Source organism: Saccostrea echinata, unplaced genomic scaffold (assembly GCF_033153115.1).
Source record: "Saccostrea echinata isolate AGI-Se365-2 ecotype Australia unplaced genomic scaffold, CSIRO_AGI_Sech_v1 ptg000028l, whole genome shotgun sequence".
NCBI lineage: Eukaryota > Metazoa > Mollusca > Bivalvia > Ostreida > Ostreidae > Saccostrea > Saccostrea echinata.
Genome location: NW_026889777.1, coordinates 6263722 through 6287383, shown reverse-complemented (window position 1 = coordinate 6287383; position 23662 = coordinate 6263722). Strand labels below are relative to the sequence as shown.

At 31.9% G+C, this 23662-nt stretch overlaps 1 protein-coding gene and 1 long non-coding RNA gene across 2 annotated transcripts in view; one reads left to right on the top strand and one right to left on the bottom strand.

The window, feature by feature from the left end:
* Window positions 1-23662, bottom strand: part of LOC133194072 (uncharacterized) — a 110714-nt gene that overhangs the window by 83872 nt on the left and 3180 nt on the right. The window lies entirely within an intron of this gene.
* Window positions 8393-23184, top strand: LOC133194069 (uncharacterized). The gene is made up of 13 exons (XM_061330015.1): window positions 8393-8704; window positions 12087-12235; window positions 16130-16385; window positions 16496-16632; window positions 16822-17059; window positions 17389-17526; window positions 17764-17785; window positions 18484-18533; window positions 20248-20275; window positions 20530-20603; window positions 20940-20976; window positions 21085-21210; window positions 22867-23184. The coding sequence occupies exons 1-13, from the start codon at window positions 8395-8397 to the stop codon at window positions 22928-22930; spliced, it is 1629 nt and encodes a 542-aa protein (XP_061185999.1). The 5' UTR covers window positions 8393-8394; the 3' UTR covers window positions 22931-23184.

Below are 23662 nucleotides of genomic sequence, written 5' to 3'. Positions count from 1 at the left end.
ACATACTTCCCCTACATTCCCTAGACAAGCGATACTGTCGTATATCTGTATGCAGATTCATTGAAGGGTAATAGAAGGGTCGTAATAAATCGATATATTGCAAGGGCATACCCTCAATGAATTATGACAAGCTTTTACACATAAACTCAAGAAGTATGAAGATGTTTGAAAAGTGCTGCGAACCTGTTCAAATCTTGCAAATGAATTTTTATATATATATTTAATGTACTTGACCAGCAAAATATTCAACATACGGTGTAACAAATGTAATTTTAGCAATTAGATAGTAGAATCTATATAGGTTTGCAGCACTTTTCACAAAATAAAAAGAGTGTTGAAAATAATTATATGTTAAACTTAGATTTTTAACTTGGTTATGCCCTTGCAATATTAGAATTTATAGATGACCTCAATACTTCAGGTATATTTGTTGAAATCATGTGACTGCCACATCACATGACAAGTCTAAATAAGAAATCTAATCGTCCTCAACAAGTAGTTTTCAACAACATTGCATTTGTCCGATAATAGTAAAGTCCTAAAAAGAAACGTCCATCCTTGTAAAGAATGTACTCCCTACCTAAAAAAAAATCGCCGATATTTCCATTTGGCACCTTAACTGTACTGCGTTTTCCCTTGCATTTATTCCCTCGTTTGCTCAATACCAAATCTCAACAGGACACCAGCAATAATTTTCAAAAGATGATAAGCCTACAACGTAAAATGTAAGAGGAGTTCGGGGAACGAGGGTTTTTTTGTATAGAAAACGTACGTCATTTTTACACCAAGAGTAACAATGAAAATTCCGAAATCTTATTGCACATCTACAGGACACTACCAATCATCATCCAAAAGATGATTAGGCTACTGGGTAAAATATAAGAGAAATTCTGGGAACCTGATTAGGCTACTGGGTGAAATATAAGAGAAATTCTGGGAACCTCCCCATCCCCCCCCCCTTTTGCCCTCGGGGTAAAATTGAAAATTCCAAAACCTTATTGCACATCTACAGGACACTACCTATCATATTCAAACATATGACTGCTTCAAATAAAAGAGGAGTTTGAGGAAGGAGAAAGGTGACAGATGGACGGGCGGACGGGCGGACCACGGTATATGACAACAATATACTCGCACTTTCTTTAGAAAGTGCAGGAATTAAAAAGAGTTGTCCCTCTTTTTCTCTTTTTTAACGTGAATAAAGTGTAATTTAATTTAAGATCTGTTTCAAATTTTTATGGTTATAACTAAAAGTCTACATTTAACAATGAAATAAAGTCTCAGATTTCTAAACAAACCTAGGGCATATAAGTTAAGACTGAAAATATTTCATGACAAACAATTTCCTTTAAATATCAGGTCATTTTGAAATTCAGAGTTGTAGGCTAATATGCTAGCCGAAATAAATTTTCTTCCTTGGCCCCCAAAGCCGTACAGAATGAGGATGTATTTAGCAAATTAATAAGGACGTTTAAGTCTAATAACATTGGCTGTTTATTACAGGTATTTGATTAATATTGGTAAGCAACCCTTATGGTGGCAATATGCTTTTCGACAAAAAGTGCTTAGCATTAAATTAAATATGAAAGTAAAAGGAGGACATTATTCAAACATGGTGATAGGTTTTCAGAAAATTAGATTATCTTTTTTTTAACTGAGCGAATGTCAGAGATATGTCCTAATACATGTACATATTTATTAAAGCTTGATCCAACAATTCGATCCACATTTGATCAAGCGAAATGCGTTTTCGAGACATAATACATGTATGTTACCCTTTATCCATCCATCCACCCATTCATCTCTCTTTCTTTCTTTCTCTCTCTCTCTCTCTACCACCAACCAGACCCAACCCGACAAAAAGCAGTCCCAGAACAGTCCCATGGACTGCTTTCTGGGAGTGCTCTTGGAATGCTTGGCAGTCCCAGAAAGCATATACTGAATTGCTGTATTGCTGAATTCCTTGTTTGGCGATCTATGTGAGCGGATTAAAGGATCTGATTTTAATCAGATTGTAGCTAATTATAATGTTACCTTGGGTCATTATCATGACACAACAGCTAAATGTAGTCTCTTACCTTGAATTTGCTAAATATCATACCAGTCATTTAAATGACCTTAGAGGCACATATTTGGGCAAAAGAAGATTTTAGATTCAGTGCTTATAATCTTCTCGACCTTGGAAATGTAACCCTGTAATGAATCTGACACTACCCAAATCTCCTTTTAATACGTACAAGGGGTGTAAATAAGACCATGCCTTTTGTTATTCTAAACATATGGGTTATGTGAAAAATAGGCGCAATTTCTCTAAAAATCCTTGATATATACTTTAACTGAATCAACGTTCTTTCAAGCTTTTTGTTTGTAGTTCTAACTTATGTATTTAGACTACATATATTCTGGTGAATGTCTCAATTGCATGAAAAAGCACGCATGGAACTATCAGTAAACTTTTATGATAAAAATTCCCTATTGATTAGTGTGACAGACTCATGTTTTTATAATATTATGTACGTGTGCAAAGCTGTGCATACATGTATAACATGTGCAATTATTATTTAAACAAACTAGTTACATGCATATATTTTTATATATATTTACAGCGCACTTATACCGTTGAAGTATTAGTTTTTCATTTACCTGAAGTTTAGTGTATTGATTTTGAAGTTGTAATTTTCCAGAGAGGCCCACAGTTAGCTTCAGAGCTCTAATTATTTTCTGGCCATGGTTTTCTTTGTGTTCATGGTCAATCCCTACTTGGATTTGGAATGCAATGGTCATGCTTCAAGTTTTGGTTACTGCGTTTCGCAGACCTTTATATAATTAAACCTTTGATTCAGACCTGGAGACTTACAATTCCACTGGTATAGTACGTAATTTTTTAATTGTAATAATTGATATATTCCAATTTTATTAAATTTGAAATCTGTGTGTAAATAGTTAATACATGAATGTCTCACTTATTCATAATTTTAAGTAAAATCTTTTATGCTCAGTGTAGAATGAATAATATTGATCTTATAATCTCATAAATAGAAAAACTTTATATACATAATAACATCATTAAATTAATTATTGTTAAGTTTTTATGATGATATATATTGATATAAGAAGTGAGAGATCTGATTGTGTAAATTTCATGTCATTAGCTCATCTCCCTTTGATACTGGTATAAATATATATTTTTTGGTATTTTTATCAATACATCAATAGTCTTTATACTAAATATTCATAATTTGTTATTTCATTACAGGGTTTCCTTTTTTTTTTTTTTTTGGCTGTATTCATCAATAAATAGGTCGTCTCCCCTTACTTGAACCGACAACCTTATTGTATATTACATCTGACAACAAAAATGTCTGTTACATTTGAAAAAAAGAGGGGGGTCGTTTTTGAACTTCACCAATATTGGACAAACATAATACAGATAAAAATAAATATCAAGGACGATTAATTTTTATGCTAGACTGGTCATGTGATGTGGCAATCAAGTAGTCCATGTAAAAATCTGCAGTATTGAGGTGATCTATAAATTTCAATATTGTAAGGGCAAAATCAAGTAAAGATTTTAAGTGTAATTAATCAATGTCTTCAACACCTTTCATCAGGTTGACAGCACTTTTCAGATTAGCATAATGCCTCGAAGCTTATGTTTTAAAGCTTATCATGATACATTGAGTGCATGCCCTTGCGATAGATCGATTTATTTAAGACCTGGTCATGTATTATCAAACAAATAAACGGCAGTATCACTTACCAGTTGCTTACCTATGTGAATAAAGCTATTAAAAAGGCACAATAATTGTATTTTAAATAGTTGCAAACAGTATATTGATTTATTTTAAAACACATGTGAAAAAAAACTTGATCAACCTCTTGCTGCACACTAGAATGTTCATATTTTTCATGATGACGTTTTGTAGACAAGTTGTATTTGTGTACATGACGTCATCATGAAAAAATATGAGAGTCAGATTTAACTAACCCTAAAATTGCATGTAAAAGTAATTTTTAATACAGTTTATTACTTTATGCAATTAAAAATCGCAAATTGTTTTATTTTCTGATTGTTTTGAAAAAATTGTAATTTTTGTGTGATAGCATAGCAAATATTTCCTTTTTAAATTAGGCAACGCTTCGTAATATGTAAACATCACTCTGCTGCGCACATGATATGCATACGAATCACAGAAGAAAGGAATACATACCCAACTAATTCAGATTTGCGGGGAGAATTGCACGTAAAAATCATTAACGAGGGTTGATCCAAAAGTAATGTCACAACTGCTAAAAAAACCTTTAATAATAAAATTTTTCAACGAAACTTCACATACTTATATCTTTATCTATTTTGAGTTTTGTCCTAAAATTTTATTCAGATATATGCAATACTTTATAGAAAATTGAAATAAACACAACAATGGAATTTTATAGCAGGTGTGACATAACCTTTGGATCAACCCTCGCATTAAGCTTTACAAAAGACTATTTTAAGAACTACTTTCTTTTTCTTTTTTCACATCAATTTGCTGTTTGTATGTAATTCCATGCTTATGAATAAATTTCATTTTAGTAAAATTTATATATATATAGATCAATTTAAGGGAGCCGACTGGGATTTTATTGTGTGAAAGCTACTACAGAGAAACTCTTTAATTTTATACCATATATACCTTACATTGACTTCAGCATGTATACTGAAAATCTACCGTCTGGTTATTTTTAGGGACCATCTCAAAATACAGGTACATTTACTATAGGATTATATAGGAAAATTCCATTTTTTCGCACTTCGGAGCAAATTATACAAATGCTGCTATAGACTTTTTGCTCAAATTTTATTATTTGATGGGTAATACTATATTGTACATTTTATGCAAGAAACACAGAATTCTACCGTCTGGTTTCCAGAGGGGGCATATCAAAATGTCAAAATTCATGATATTTTCTGGTTTTTATGGAGTACAACAAAGCATGAAAGATACCACAGATTTACATAAAAAATGATAACAATGATTGCTAGATTCTCAATTTCCTATGTTTTAAATTTCAAGAGCTTAATTTTTATATTTTTTATTTTATGGCATAATTAATGACCCCGCTTAAAGAACTTCGGCTATTCATAACGTCAAAAACACACTATTACGACGTCTATCTACCCATCATTTGAAAAATCGTTGAAAAAATCAGTTATTTAAAAACGTAATTAGATTTTTTTTACCTCAGATTTCCTAAATTTGTTATTTATATAAATTATGTAAAAATAGTTGCTTAAAAAGAGTAAATACGCTTTATTTTATTAAGCTGTGCGAAGTATTGCGCAATGAAAACCCCAGTCGGCCTCCCTAAATGTGTTTTAGATCTGTGCAAATATTCAGAGAGCACGGCAAGCGAACCATATCTTTCTAATTAAGCGCTACTGGTATCGTTCGTCTTTAAATTCCATTGAAAACCTGTTGCACTTTTTACAAAGATATTTTTATCAACATTTTCTGCAAGGCCATTGCAACACATTATACTTCCTGGTATTGACGATGAATGTTTTGATTTTGATTATTGCCTTTTCTCCCTTTTGTCAAGGTAAATCAATTCTTTTATTAGAATAAATGAATTCTTATACCTAAGATGAGTACTGTGTAATCCTATTTCTTGAAATATACACATGGAAAAAGTATTGCAACACCAACTTTTTTCTTGAATCAAAGTATAATGATAAAGTTTCAAGGTCATTTAAAGTTTCTGTGCTTCATTCTATGATTTAATAGCATCATTTGATCTTTTGGAATATAAAGCACAATTAAGTCATTGTTATTGTATTTGTTAGAACTCTAACTCTATCTATTGATTAAAAAGTCTATTGAGAATGAAATAAAGTTTAATAAGGTAAACATAATGTAAACCTCACACTTGACGATTATTTACATCATTTTATTGTACCTTGAAGAATCTGGATTAGCCTATATTCAGACGTTGAATTTGATGCTGTGATAAAGATTTCTTAAGTCATAAGATGTTTGAATTGTTGGTGTCATTTGACAAACCCAGCGAAAAATTATGTCTACAATGTGCTAAACGGGGTTTAAATTAGACTTTGAGCAGGTCAAAAAAGTGTTGCAACTGACTTTTAAAGCAAAAAATCCTATACAGCAACTAGTACAGCGTGGTCTGACATTGTCCGTCATGAACACAAGACTTGTTCAAAGAGGATGATTGTTAAAATAAAACACAACACTTGCAGGAATAATATCTCTTTTTTAATCGTGTTTCTTAAGCTTTACTATGATATAAGACTCACTGAGACTTTAACTGTGATAAGATCCGGCTAACAGGTATAGGAAACACAACCTTACGCTCTAACTGATTCACCTCCAAACGGATTCGTTTCAGCAATGTTTTGTTTAGTATAGAGCTAGGTTTCCGCCAGACAAGTATTCGTCCATCTGTGATAAATGTACGAAAATACAACTCTCGTCTGCTCACAGATGGACTTTCCTCCGACAGCCAGATTCCAATGATGACAAACTTGCATAAGTTCTGCTTGTGTATGATGTAAGGAGGTTGGTCTTCTTGCAGATAGCCAGATAATTTTAGTTTGTTCTTATTGAAAGCAAATGGTGTGGTAAGCACTCCTTTTTTCAAACCTGAGTTCTGACAAAAACATTTTGCTAAACCACCCTTCTTTGTGTATTGTCCCCCAAAACATATGTTTTGTTGGGTCTTCCTGATATTGCAGAATGCATTAGAATTGTCCATTGTTTTTAGCTCACATGAGCTGAGAGCTCAAGTGAGCTTTTCTGATCACATTTCTGTCTGTCCGTCTGTAAACTTTTCACATTTTCAACTTCTTCTCCAGAACCACCGGGCGAATTTCAACCAAACTTGCCACAAAGCATCCTTGGGTGAAGGTGATTGAAGTTTGTTCTAACGAAGGGCCACAGCTTATTCAAGAGGAGATAATTCAGAAATAGTGGAAATTTGATGACATATTTTAAAAATATTCTTCTCAAGAACCACTGGCCCCAAAAAGTTGAAACTTATAGGAAACCTTTGTTACATAGTGTAGATTCAAGATTGTTCAAATCCTGACCCCTGGGGTGGGGTGGGGTCACAATGGGGGATCAAATTTTACATAGAAATATATAGTAATTTTTTTTTTTTTTTTTAAATCTTCCTCTCAAGAACAGCAAAGCCATGTTTAGTCATATTGATATGAAAGCATTCTCAGGTATTGTAGATGCAAGTTTGTTCAAATCATGACCCCCGGGGTAGGGTGGGGCCACAATGGGGGATCAAAATTTTCTAGAGGATTATATAGGAAATTTTTTTTTTCTCAAGAACAGTAAAGCCATGATTAGTCATATTGATATGGAAGCATCCTCAGGTAGTGTAGATTCAAGTTTGTTCAAATGATGACCGCCGTGGGTAGGATGGGGTTAAAATGGGAGATCAAATTTTACATAGAAATATAGAGGAATAAAACTTTAAAAATCTTTTTCTCAAAAACAGCAAAGTCTTGCTTACTCATATTGATATGGAAGCATTCTAATGTAGTGTAGATTCAAATTTGTTTAAATCATGACCCCTGGGGGTAGGGTGGGGTCACAATGGGGGATCAAAGTTTTACATAGGAATATATAGAAAAAATCTTTTTCTCAAGGACAGTAGAGCCATGTTTAATCATATTGATATGGAAGAATTCTCAGGTATTGTAGATTCAAGTTTGTTCAAATGATGACCACCGGGGGTACATGTAGGATAGGACCACAATGGGGAATCAAAGTTTTACAGAGGAATATATAGGAAAAAATAATTAAAAATCTTCTGGTCAAGAACAGCAAGGAATTTCTTATATTGGTATGGAAGCATCCTCAGGTAGTTTATAATTCCAAGCCCATAGGCCTTTTGTTTGACAATTCTACTCATGGTGATGACGCACGTCATGACAAATTTATCTTAATGACATACTTGCTTCCCTCATTCCAACCATTTGCCATCGAATTGCATTTCAGACTTGCATAAGATCCATTATTTAAATCTGCAAAGTAAACATAATTATTAACCGTTTAGGTTAACTGAAGAACCAAATTCACTTTGTATGAAACTTGCAATTCTGTTTGAAGTGCGTATAATTGCTCAAAAGTAATTCTCTCCAGACAAAGTAGGCTATAAGTAATTGAATACATGTATATTGTAAGGGAAAAAATAGACAAAATTGTGTAACGAAATTCACAATTATTACTCTACTTTCAAAAGTCTTATAAAGGAATAAATTTGCTATTGCAATACTTTCTTCCATGTGTATATATGTTATGTATAGGACAATGGAACTTGAATGCCTACCCTTCGACTATGATTGGTGGAAATAATGTTTCTATCACCTGTTATTTCTACATGTTTAAAGACAAGGTTATTCCTGAAATGTTTTTGGAGATCCGTCAAAGCAAAAACAATGACTGGAGAGAACTTGTAATGACTAATATCACGGGATACGATTTTCTTAGCAAGGATCTGCATCAAGGAGAATATGTCATCTCATTATATGGATGTTATGCGGCATATGCGTGTCAAATTCAGATTGTTGCGTCCGTAACATTACGTAGTTGCACAATTGAGCCAGAACTCTACTCAGTCTTTAGATGTAAAGTTTACAACGGAAGTCAATTTTTCAAAAGCCCAGAGAGAAGTATTGTGTCAACGAAAGGTGAGATTTTTTTTTAGTCTAACTAGATTAATACGTCATTAAAAGAAAGTTGTATCAACATGACGTCCTGAAGGTTTTTCCACCCTCACAATTTTAATGGTTAAATATAAAACAAGATGTGTTTGTGAAACACTGATGCCCCCGTATGGCAGCTTATGGCGAAGGTTAAAGTTTCTCAAATGCAAGTCAAAATCCAGGCGAAAAGATTAAAAAAATGTTGGTACCCAAAGACAGGTCTTGTCTCGAGCAATATACCTATGAAATTTGAAAGCCCTAGCTGCAACTGTTCAAACGTTATGGCGAAGGTTAAAGATTTTTGAAAGTAAGTAAAATATCAAGGTCAAGGTCAAAGTTGTTGGTATCCAAGGGAAGGTCTTGCCACAAGGATTACATATGTGAAGAATGAAAGCCCTAGCACTAACCATTCAAAAATTATGGCCATGTTAAAGTTTTTCGAAAGTAGATCAAACTCCTATGTCAAGGTCAAAAGGTCAAAGTTGTTGGTATTCAAAGGAAGGCCTTGTCACAAACAATACACATGTGAAATTTGAAACCCCAAGCACCAACTGTTCAGAAGTTATGGCCAAGGTAAAAGTCTCATAAAATTTTGCAAAAGTGGGTCAAACTCCAAGGTCAAGGTCAAAGGTCAAATATGATGGTTCCCAAAGAAAGGCCTTGTCACAAGGAATACATGTGAAATATGAAAGTTGTAGCTCCAACCACTCAAAAGTTATGGGCACGGTTAAAGTTGACAACAGACAGACAGACAAACAGAAAGACAGGACAAAAACAATAAACCCCCGGGATCTTTCGATCCAGGAGCATAAAAACAGCATTTAGTTTTCCCAAATATAGTTAAAATTAACTAATAATTGCCAAAAACAATGTATAGGTTGTCAAACGTTTTTTAAGACGTAAGACGTAAACAAACAGAAGAACAGACGTATATGTCAGCATAAAAATTGTACATTTTTAGTAAACAGTATTTTAAAAATTATGTAAAAATTGGTTCAAATACACGTTCTGACGCTGAAATTTCAAAATAATTGCTACTTTATACGTTTTATGTTTGAATTGTGGATATCAGAGAAACCTTTTTACATTAGAAGTAAAATAAAGAAAATACCTTAATTAATTTAAGATACATGAGAGAGAGAGAGAGAGAGAGAGAGAGAGAGAGAGAGAGTTATTGTCCTTAGCAACATTTCTAAAAGATTGAATAATTGATTAGATAAAGAGAATATACATTTTAAAATTCCTTTTACTTAACAATATTTTTCATTAGATCTATTGAAAACGATTTTTCTAAAGGATAATTTTCTGTTGAGAATGAATTTATACTGATAAAACTTTTTGCAGAAACTATGACATCACAGAAGGATGGAATACTTTAAACGTTACTTGTAAAAACTAACAAAGTACCCATCCTCAGTCAAAAATGACAAAACAAAATATAATGTTCATCAAAAGGTGAAAATGAAACACTGATCTTTTAAAAAAAGAAAACGTAAGAAAAATAGCTACAAACAGCACAAATCTATGAGCAAGGCATAAAACATGGAACAATGTTATTTAAGCTGCAATACAATTTCCAATATCGTCTGATTTCCATTCGGTGGTCATTTAGAGGAATCGGAGGAGAGAATACTATTGCAAGATATATACTCTCTTCAATCAGTATTTAGAATTTGCGGTAGATCCAAATACAGAAAGGACCTCTTATTGGGTTAGGGCTTACTCTAAATCGCTTGGAAATCAGACAATATTGGAAGTCTGAAGCTTGCAAATATAATCAATGTTTCAAAATTTTGTTCTTTCATTCTTTCTTACGAAATGAATTGTATTTTAATCGAGATTCTTTGAACTTTTCAAAACAATAATTATTTCGAGAGTGTGTGCTCCCTTACGTAAATTTTTTTTATTCTTTCTGGATGAGTCCCCCCCCCCCCCTCCCAAAAAAAAAAAAAAAAAAATTACCATTATTATTATATAGCTTATAAATAGTCCATAAAAAATAGTCCATAATAAAAAAAATCTGCTAAAAGTCTACAGAATTTTAACAATTTAAAATTTTGGCGTTTATTTGAACGCTTAGTTTGTTGATGCATGCAGTATGCCCTAAAACATTCCGATTGTGAATGTTAAATATCAAACACCCTCTTGTAATGAAATATATGGTGATAACGAACAGTATTCAAGCTCAAAACTCCATAAAACAATACAAAATAGGGGCAGAGCAAACACGGACCTCCAAAACATCAGAGGTGGGATCAGGTGCCATGGAGGAGTGAGCATCCCCTGCCGACCGGTCACACCCGCCGTGTGCTCCTTGTCATGATCGGGAAATAACGGAAAAATCCGTTGACAATTCAGTGTGTAAATAATGGCTTAACAATTAGTATGAAAAACGTCAGTCAGCATTTGACTCACTGATAAATTGTATTTGCTGACAAGGTCATTGTATCGACCATAGAACTTACGAAATGATGACTTTAAACGAGACAGCTGATATTCTTGTCTCATCAACTTATTTGTCAATAATTTACCTCTTTTTAGAAATTGTACATACGTAGAGCATGCTCTTGCGTATCGAATCAGCTGAGAGATATATACCCCGTATGCAGGTGACTTAAAATCTGATCAACTGCTCAACTGCAATATATATGATGGGTTGTGACAGCTAGGTAAGGTGTGTCTATTTTGATACAAAATTGAAATTATTAATTAATCATTTAGTATCCACTAGTTTCAATAAAAACTTCAATAAGCAAATAATAACGCTTGCTAGGGTCATTGGAATAATGTGATATTAACAACTTACAGGACAGACGCTGATATAGAGTTTTAATTTAAATAACTGATGCTGAAAAATTCTCATTTATGTTGAGTTATTTGAAAATGATTAATATAAATCTATGGAAAATGTTTTAGCCATACAATAAAGTAGTTATTGAATTTATTTTGGTGCCGGAATATTGGCATTCGTTGGCTGTACAAATGACTCGTGCATTTATACAACCAAGTAGTGCTAATATTCAGCAACATAAGTTCAATAACCCTACAATATTAGTCATACATGTAGGTATTGCCAAAATGAAAATGCCATGAATGATGTTTCTCAAGATTATTTTGAGGATTTTAAGACTCCATCTAAAATCTCAGTTTTTACATACTAATTGAATAAAATGGTGCTACCCTAATCGTTTTCGATTTTAATTAACAATTTGAAAGTATGTAAGAATTGAAATTATTACCATATGAAAATTTGCGATTTATTTTAATTTGACTTTTGAAAGTTTGATTTCGTAGGCGAGAACAATTTCAAACCTTTTTGTACTACGCGGATAATTACAATCCTTTGTTGTAATTTGCAAAAATATAGGTCAGTCTCCTAGGGAAATTCGAACCCCAACCATTATTAGAAGCAGCAATGGAGGACAAACAAGTGTTGGGGTTCCTTTAAGAGCTTGGGATGTAGTACAGATTCAATGTATTGGAGAAATTGAAAGCATTAATGGTGTACCTAGTCAGGTAATTTAAACTTGTATTTTACGTAATGGAATGAATAAGCTTAATGTTATGCATTAGAGTATTGTGTCTATAGCTCTCTCTAGTTGTGATGTAATAAATATGGAAAATAGAAGTTTTGGATAGAAAATTATATAAAAGAAATACCTATTTTAAAATAGGATTTTCCTTAAAATTAAAATTTTCCTTGACTTCTGTAATTTTTGACATTAAATTTTAAAGATGGTTGTTGAAGTGCAAAATTTAATTCCCTTTTCTGGAGCCACGCGAGAATATAAGTATTTGCACGGATATATACTTGTTTCGTAATTATATATTTATTTAGCTGAATTTGTCTATTTGTTCATTATATTTTTTTTTATCTAACAAATCACATTAATCTCTCTCTCTCTCTCTCTCTCTCTCTCTCTCTCTCTCTCTCTCTCTGTGTGTGTGTGTGTGTGTGTGTGTGTGTGTGTGTGTGTGTGTGTGTGCAGCAGTATTCCTTTTTTTAAAAGCAAATAATTATGCGTAAAAAAGAATAAAGAACAAAAATCATTCATTTTTCGTGTATAGTTACGAGATAAGGAAATTCTGCTGTTCATAATTATCAATGTCCGCAGATATCTAAATTTGCTTTAGTTCTATTTTTGTGACTTCATTTTATGAACATAAAACTCTTTACCCTTTTTGCTGTCTAATACATAATAGTAGTATTACATTAATTCCTGTTTGATGACGATATCCTTTTCCCCACAGCACATTTATGATTACAATGTACCTACAGAATGAAAAAGGTGAAGATAACGAACAGTGATTGATCTCATAAAATCCAAAAACAATATAAATCCACAAACAGGCACAAAACACGGACCCCCGGAAATTCCAGAGGTGGGATCAGGTGCCTAGGAGGAGTAAGCATCCCCTCGACCGGTCACACTCGCCGTGACTCTGTATTGAACAAGTTGAGGGAACACTCCTTAGTCAAATTTAGTAACAAAGGCCTAACAATTGGTATAAAACACGTCAGCCAAAGTAAGATATAAAGATAGGTTACATTTGTTAACAAGGTCATTATAAATATCCAAATATTAAACAGATGTGGCAGACTCTGTGATGTCTTGTATTTCAACTTCTATTTGGATAAATCGAGTCCACGTTTGAATCCAAGTAACTATTGTTAATTGCTATTTGTAACATCATCAATGTATCTGAATGTTGAGTTGAAGGCCAGAGGAAGTTTTCTTCTTCACATGTGAACGTTTTTGAATACATTCTACTTCATAAAAATATAAAAACAGACGGCTAAAGAAGGACCACAATTAATGCCTATCCGAAATTCCAACAGTTTGTTGGTGTTGTTAATGAGGGACTCCTGCATCTCTTTAATGAAGCATGGAGATAACGAACAGTAATCAAGCTCTAAAATCCATTGAAACAATGACAATTTGGAGCAAAGCAAATACGGACCTCTAAAACATTAAAGGTAGGATCGGGTACCATGGAGGAGTAAGCATCCCCTGTCAACCGGTCGACCGGTCACACCGGTAATGTGCTCTTTGTCATGATCGGTCAAACGGAAAAAAATCTGTAGACAATTCCGTGTGTAAATAATAGCCTAACAATTTGTATGAAAAACGTCAGTCAGCATTCGACTTCATGATAGATTGCATTTGCTGAAAAGATCATTGCATCGACAAGGAAGAAGGCGTTGGTTTTCGGTAGCAGATTTTGTCACGTGCCCTTCATGTGTGTTCCGATGTATTCCGATCAGCTCCTGATGAACAAACCAGACTGTTTACATTGCATTTATGATAGCTGTATTTATCAGGAAATATGGAATTTATTTTCACAAGTTTTGTAAGGCCTGTAAATGGATTATATTTTGTGATCAATATGAAGTTTCTCTGATCTGATTAACTTTATAAATATGTTTTTAAAGTCCAAATTCAATCACATTTGCAGATAACAAAACCAAAATTTAATCAAAGTATGACGTATATAATTCAATTAATATTACCAATGACTGTGAATCTACTGGGAGTTGGTAGGTAAAAAAAATATAGTTTTTCAATATCTAATTTCTTGACTGCAGTTGTTACCTAGCTGCGGTCGACTATCGACATATAACTATACCATTTAAAGATAAACAATACTTCTGAAACATTTCTTAATTTTATCTATTGTACTTATTAAAGTTATAATTTAAAAACGTAGATTAGAATGGAAAAAAGCAGAATATCTCAATTATATCCCAACAGCCCTCCCATTTAGATCGCAGTAAGCTGAAATCCCTACCCCCTCACCCCACCTCCTTTCCTTGCGAGAAACACCTACACGCATTGACGCTTATATCTGAGTGTGACGCAGAGGTGGAAATTACTCTCGATCCACAGGGGGACTGTCCATTGTGTCAAATTGTTATCTTGCATGTGTGTAACAATATAGCTGGTGACAGAATTTCGTCAGATTATCGTATCGAAACAACATCATCATTATATTCTGACCTTGGCGACGTATGTAGACTTTTCTTATATAATCTGTAATACTGCTCATTGGCCAAATTTTAAATGAAGAATCACCGGAATCATCCGACCTACAGTTTTCATACGTGCTCAAGAAAATTGTATCTTGTAATTGGGCATTTTCAAGTCTTACTGTAGGTTTTTATTATTATTTTTTTTTTTTTTTTGGGGGGGGGGGGTTAACTATTTAATTAATATAATTATAAACATATCTATATAACTTCAAATTGCTGGAGGATCAAAACTTTCAATTTACCTACTTTTTTTTCTTTGTTAAATATGTCAAACAAGTATACGGTACACTAGTAATACAATTTTCTTGAAAGCCTTTTTTACTACGTGTTTATAGAAATGAAGTAAGTAAATTCACAGGCATAAGTGCAATAGTTTTTTTCCTTATCTTCTTTTGAAATAGGAAAAGAGGATTTGATAATAAAATTAATATAAATGAAGATTTATATAAACAAACATTTTACTTTGTCTTTCAGCATGATTTTCGCCATTTCTTTTTTCTTTTATATTTTGTGTATGTGTATTCCATGTAATTCACATTGTAAAGCAGAAAAGAAATCGCTTAAGGTTGTATTTTTAGAAAAAAAAAAAGGAATGGGAATCAAAGAAGAAATTTTTTTTCTCCACTGTACGAGTAGATGTACTTCTGTCGTATTTTTATTCGTTCCTCTGTCAATATTTGTATAAACTCTTCATCAAACAACAACCCTTTAAAAGACTCCTTCTTATTTACCGAATTCGTTAATTTATGTATGAAATATGAATATAACAAACAGTAAACAAGTTCAAACGTTCATTCAAACAATACAAATTGGGAGTAGAGCAAACACGGACCTATAAAATACATAAGAGGGATCAGGTCGAGGGTCCCATCTCATGCACAAATTGGAGGATATCGACACCTTCTAAAGCAGATGACTGTCGGGGTTTCAGTGGGGATTTTCTTTATTATAAATAACAGAAGAATCAATTGAAAGGCTTTCATAAATTGACTCGCCTCCGAAGTTTCGTCGAATTAAACGAACGACTGGGATATTTGAAATTGGGGAAAATAACTTCTGTGCTAAATGTTTTAGGATACAATGACAACTTTTATTAACTAATCGTTTATTTTCAAACCATCAAATCTTTACGCATATTCAAAGTAGAAAACGTCAAAAAATGAAAAGTGCGTTAAAGTGTGTGATTGCTGGGTACCAGTATATTATATGTGTTAAAATGTGTGACTGAGGGGAGGGGGTTACATGCGTTTCGTATTGATTATAGGCAAAAACCAACATTTGATCGCAAAATCTTGATGAAAAATGTTTTAAATATGAAGATGAATGCTATTATATTATTAGCAAACTAGTTTTTAATAATTGATAAAGTGTTTTTAAAGAATATCAGATGGTGCAAGAAAACCTCTGGAAAGTTTACTGAAATAACCTTACAAGATCCTCCAAACACTGTCTTGGTATGGAGCAGCAGAGATGGATGCACAAATATACAAAAATCTGAAATATTTTACCATATCATGAAAAATGATACAAACTTTGAAATTATGTGTGAATCGGGATACAATACATACAATGCTGAATGTGGACAAGGGAGTGCAAAGTCAACAATTTTTATAAACACGAACATTTCGACAGAGGGTAATTACATTATATAAATTAAAATTACACATCATGATAATCAAGCTTAATTGTTAAATATATTTATTGACATTTTTTCTGTATATGTTGTGATTATACTTTTTGAGAAGCTGAGGGACAGTGGAAGGTATCTCCTGTATTGCTTTACGACGAAAATGGGGTCATAAATGAACATTTCAATACCCATGGAATTGGTAGAACCTTTCATCTTATGTGTAGCGCATCCTCATTCACAACTAAAGAACAGGTAAATGTAGATATATATCGTTATGAAAAAAAATGTATTTAAAAATTCTAAAACTTCTCTGTGTCTAGTAGATTCAAGCTAAGTCATTCGAAAAACATTGACTCTGAGTTTAAATGAGTTTTATTTATTTATTTATTTATTTTTTTTTTTTTTTATAATTTTTCTTGTTTTCTGCATATTCTCTTTTAGACGATTAACTGGTGTATCAAAAAGACAGAAAATGCTAACTGGACCAAAGTTGTCACACAAGAAGATGAAATAAAGTCTTCATCAAATAAGAATGGAGAAATCATAATGTTCAGTAGAATAACTTATCATGTAACGGAGTATGACAAGGTCCTGACCTTTTCCTGTGAAATTTCTGCTTCATCTTCCAGCTTGTGTGGATCTGGGTTAAGTTTTACAAGTCACAAAATTTGGATAAATGGTAATATTTTATGTTTGTGAAATAAGTGAATGAGATTTTGCTTTGCTCTACCTATTTTAAATGAACTGAAGACAACGATGTACTTTGCAAAAAGAGGGATTATTTGATAAGTAGAAAATGTATTTCCTCTAATTCAGGTTAAAAGTGTGTCGTACATTTTACAATTACTAGTATGCCTTAAACAATCGACATTTATGTGACATTTTTGAATCTGTATTCATGACATCAAAAACGTAATCATATTTTTTTTACTACTATGCATTTAAGTACCCGTCGGCTCTAATTTTCGAATAGAAACAAATGTTTTCTTTCTTCTCTCTCTTTTTAAGCCCACCAAACGATCCCATCTGAAACAAAAAGAAGTTCTGCCTCTGTTGCCGTTTTATCCGTGTTGCTGTGTTTGGTTCTGATAACAGTTGTTGCTCTTGTGATAATAACATACAGAAGAGGAAAATTGACCATATTTGGTTAGTCATACTTGTTTTTTTTTTTTAATTGAGACACTGCATGTTACAAAATTATAATATCAGTTAATATACATGTAATTTATGGATCTATGGAATTTTCTTTTGAAATAAATTAGAGACGTTGTGGATTTGTGTATAATAGTGGTTGTCAAATTAAAAACAGTAACAATCGGAGAAATACTTGTTAGCTATATGTTTGACAATACTAATCATTTTTAATTCAATTACGTTTTTTAGGCATTGTGTTCAAGATTGAGAGGTACGCACAATTAAGAGATTATCAAAAGTAGATGAATGATAAACCTTCGTCATTTAAACACTTTTTTAAATGCAGGAAATGTTCATGAATTTCAAACATTTTATATCTTTTGTATTGCTTTCTAAAACATCCTTTATTTATTACTTTACACTGCTTGGTACAGTGCAGGGAACTAATTTTGTTACATAAACCAGCATCAGCATATGCATTAGTAGCATCAGGATCAAGCTAGCATCAGCATCAGCATGTAAAAAACAGCATTACCAGGATCAGCATCAGCAAGCAAAGGATAAAACCAGCATTGACCTGCATAAAATCAGCATTATCCTACTAGCATCAGAAAATCAATGAGTTTTAATTCGGTAAAAAATTAAAAAAGAAAGAAAGAATATTGGTTAAAGTATTCACATTACTGATACATAGTTAGATATTATGATCAAATAATTGTAAAAGGCACTTTTATTGCTTTAAACGGCAATGCTGAAATTCATTATCTACTTCCGGTAGCATGATGCTACTTCCGGTAGCATTGACCTAATTATAAAACAACATCAGGATAAGGATTACCAGCATTAAATCAGCAAGCAAAGGAAGTATTAAAATCAGCATCGATGCTGTAACAAAATTAGTTTCCTGTACTGTACAATATTGAGAGCATTCAATAAATCGACAATGTTGAGAATATACATAAATTTCAGGAGCAACCATCAATTTCAAGTATCAGAAGATGTGAATAAAGTTATTTCAGGTAATTATACACATTTTACACTACATTTGACTACGGCTCATTCCTATGAATTAACTGGTCAATACATAGGGGTTCGGAGGGTATGTCCGGTCGACAAGGGATGCTTACTCCATCTAGGCACCTACTCCTACTTTCTGGAATTTCCAAGGGTCATTGTTTTATACCCTGTTTACAGATTTATATTCAATTTCGTAGATGTTTTGTAATCGACGACTGTTCGTTATCTTCTCGTTTTTTTTATTTAACGCTAACCTTATATAACTATTTTTTTTATATAATAATAATAAAGCAATAATTAAAATATCTATTTTTAACATTTTTTACTTAATGCAGAAAGAGTAGAAGGCGTATTAAGAAAAAAAAATCTTGAAGTTTTTCAAACTATCTACGTGGTATATGTATATATAATTTTACTAATCTAAACTTCTAACCCGTTATTCTATGCACAGTATATGTTACATTGCATTACGCAATGTTGCTAGCAGTTACATTGTAAGAAGCTTAAAGAACAACCAATATGTAATTATTGTTTTTAATATTATGTTATCAATTAATATTGTTTTAATTATGGATGTAATTAATGGAAGACCTTTCTTCTGCTTGTGACCAACATTTGAATGAATAACTGCTTGACATCTTTAAATTAGGATTTTACAAATACAAAATCATCGTGTAACGATCTTGAAGAGCTGATGTTACCCGAAATCTTGATAGTTGACGAAGGTCAGCAAAACTCCATTGCTAAAAGTTATGGTATAACGAATTAACTTTTTAATGGTCGCGACGCAATTGCTTCACCTTAGCCTTGTTAGTTTTGTGTGACTTTATGCATAAATCACTAAGAATCAAAATTCAAACTTCCCAGAGCAATAGAAATAGCGATAAAAGCAGAGCGTGACTTTTATGCTGCAACAAACTTGTATCTATCAATGGCTATTTTGCGCCCCTTTGGGACAAATCACTGCATTTCTGTATTTTGGTTACTAGTAAATGGTTCATAAAAGATTTTAAAAGAGAATTTAATTTTTGTTTCTTACATGAATCACTTCTTGTCGAAAAAAGTGCTGAGAATCCCAAATTTTATTGATAATGTTTGACACCTACTGATGATGAGCTGTTCTAGTTATACATAGACACCATTTTTCCATCACTCACGGTACATAGCCTAGTGTTAGGGCGTTCGCTTCATGATCAAGAGGCCCGGATTCGATTCTACGTCAAACCTAAGACGTAAACATAGGTAGTGACTGTTCCTTCGCCAAACTCATGGCACAAGAAGTGAAAGTCGGGGGTCTTTCGGATGAGACCTTAACAACCGAGGTCCCTTGTTACGATGAGCGCTGACACAATAAAGAATTCCAATTGCTCAATTTAGAGTGCCAAACATAGGTCTAAATTTGAAGTCAATCACCGGTATATGACGACGTCTCTGTTTGAATAAAATATTATCGAATGGGACGAAAAACAACATAAAATAAATCAATCAATATTTTCCATTACGATAAAGGCGTCATAGGTCTACAGATTTTACAGTGATGATAATATTATTGATGTTAAAAGACCGTATCTTACTAACAATCATATCTTACTAACAAAGAACCCTGTAAATATTTGTATGATATATTTGTAGGACAGAACTTACGAAAATAAATTAAATTTTGTGGCAAGTAAGAAATTTTTTATTTCTATATTTAAACTGTAAATTTTTTTTCAGTGCCTTCACAATCAATGTCAACGAAAAGGTATGTTTCCTTTCACTTTATTCTGAAATAAATATTAAATTAAATAAATATGCCAAGCTGATTATTATTTTGCTAAGGAAGTCAATATTTTCATAGAAAAAAAAACAACTTTTGCTTATAAAATAAGTATCATATGCCCTTAAAGGAAAAATTTGTTGAAATTCATTGTGATTTTTTTTAACATTTCAAAATATTTTCTACATAAATGACATCTATTCATTTGATAACAAAAGTAATTTGTAACTTTTGCACAGTGTATCAAAATCAAGTGTACGATATATTGAAGAACCAATTAAAAGAAGTTCTATAAGCAACTCAATTAAGACAGGTAGTTTGAAATTTCACACTTCATCACTTCATTTCATTCAGCTAGTTTTGTTTTTGTTTTCACATACATAATAATTTTAATGAATTACTTATTTGATTTATTTAGTCAAAATACATCAAATAATATTCATTTATTTATTGATTGATTTAATACACTTGTTTTTCTAATACACTTGTTTTTTTTCTAGTTGTTAATGATATTTAAATTTTGAGATTTAAATTTTGTATCATTTTTTTTTCAAATTTCTTTAATTATCATTTCTGCTTTGTTTAAAAAAAAAATTTTTCCCAAAATGCTATTCGCATCCTTATCATTAAAGACATTTATCGTTTGCAGACACTAAAAATGAAAAAGAATTTGAAGATGATACACAGTAAGTATGAGTGATTTTGATACTCCCGCCAAATCAATTTACTCAATGTAAATGGTAGTCTATGATGCCTTTCAAACCGTTAACCAAACTTATTTTTGTCTATCCAAGAGGGTTGTATGAAGAAGCAGAGTGCAATTTGGCAGTGCAAAGACAAAGCTTTTATGAAAATGAAGCTTTAAAAAACGAAAATTTGAATGAAGTAGAAACATCAAAACACATAGATGAACCTGAAATGTAAGTGACAACAATAATTTCCTTACAACTATTATCTAAAAGAAAAATAATTCTTTCTGTGCATTAGAAAATATAACTACAAGTTACTATAGTATATATACACAAAGGTTGCCCGAGTGGCGCAGTGGTTAGAGCGTTTGCTCTATAGTTGTGGTGTTAGGAGTTAATCCTTACGACGCAGGTTCGAATCCAATTGGGATGTGGAGACCGGTCCTTCGGATGAGACCGTATAAAACGAGGTCTCGTGTCCCAGTAGGTGCTGGCACGCAAAACGCTGATCAATGGCCCTGAGTGCTGAGTGTAGGTCAAAATTTGCAGCCCTCCACCAGCAAGTGGTGGTGTCTCCATATAAATGAAAAATTCGAGAGATGGACGTTAAACAACATATATATATATATATATATATATATATATATATATATATATATATATATATATATATATATATATATATATATATATATATATATATATATATATAATAATAATAATAATACTTTTGAGAATTTCAAAGAAATTATTAAACGTCACAAAGGTGGCAACACACGACAAACTGTTTTACAGACTTTTTATTCATTTAAGGAGGATAAGATATGGTGTTCTAGTGATGAGAGGATTATGGAAAGAAATAAGCAATGTAATGTGTAACTGGGCTATCAAAATACTTATTGCATTAATATAAATAAATTTAAGTTTACTTAAATTTTTTTATTGTAATCAATAAGTGTCCTCCTTGAATGTTCAAGTCTGAAATATTGTATAGTGATGTATTATAATGGTCATTTTGTTTCATGTCTTAGGAGAGGCAGAGATTGACCAATCAAAATCAAGCAATTAAAATTCTGGCCACGCGGTGCGTCACTCTGCCTCTTCTCCCACCTACAGCCTTGGAGGACGGACGTTTTTTCAAGTTTGTTATTTACCTCCTTCCACCCCGCCTCCGCCAAAATTTTTGGTTGTAATTTTATATTTTAAGCGTTTTCAGACCCATTTTCATGATTTTTCTGTTAAGTCTAAGTTGTAATTTCTGGGAATTTGGATTATCTCCCTTTACAAAATTGGTTTATTTCTCATATTTATATTTTGTGTCTGCTAAAATTATATGCCATTGTTAATAATACTTTTGAGAATTTCAAACAAATTATTAAACGTCACAAAGGTGGCAACACACGACAAACTGTTTTACAGACTTTTTGTTCATTTAAGGAGGATAAGATATGGTGTTCTAGTGATGAGAGGATTATGGAAAGAAATAAGCAATTTACTGTGTAACTGGGCTATCAAAATACTTATTGCATTAATATATATATATATATATATATATATATATATATATATATATATATATATATATATATATATATATATATATATATATATATATATATATATATATATATATATTCGTTTTTTTTATGTATAATATGAAATTTGTGTGATATTATTCCACTCATAGTGATCATAATTAAAACTAAATTAAACTAAATCGGACTGAAGAACCTTTTATTGATAGTTTTTGTAATCGATACAGTTATTTTCAATAAAAACAAGAAAAAATTACAATTTCATTATTACAATTTAGTGCTTAGATTAAAAGTTTAATTTTTTGTTATATTATTAGATCATTAAAAAAACACAGTTCATTTTTTTCTACAGATGTGACTATGATGAGTTGCACATTGAAGGAGAACAACAAGACTATGAAGATCTGAAATTATAGATATTTAAAAAAAAAGATCAATGACATTTCTTTCTTGATATGAAAATACAATATATAATGACATATACATAAAAGAAAAATGAAATTATGAGACTCTAAGAATAATGAGGTTGATTTATTACAATGGAACACGTTTGAACAAAATCTGCATATTTTGTACATATATATTGCATATGTGTGTATAGTATCTCATTACTTGTATTGTATGTATATCACAAAAAAATTATTAATTAGAATAACAAAAATCAAATAAACCACGTGTGTATTTTTATTCCAGGTACCTAGAAATGAGTGAAAACACATTTTTGAAATAGAAAATTAAAGTGTTTTTCAGGCATTTGCATGGTAAATCAAATATGATTAAATTGACTATGACTACTAATTTAAAAAAAAAACCAAACAAACTTGAAATAGATTATTTTACAGATGGCTAATGATATTATATTGTTCAAGGTGGTTAAGAAATATGTAAAATGATGTAAAAGGCATAAAAAGACCTAAAAAGCAGGTTTGCATAACTGAAATACAATTTTCTAAAGTATAAATGTTAGGGAAAAAATACAATTGGCTTAATTTGGTAACTGTGCTAAAAGAAATCCCTAACAAGTATGAAAATGTAGATTTCCGTTGAATTTTATATAGGTAAGAAGATAGTTAGGTAGTGCTTGTGTCCATTTTGTTTACATACGATAGCTCATTTGAAAGCAAATATATATATATATATATATATAT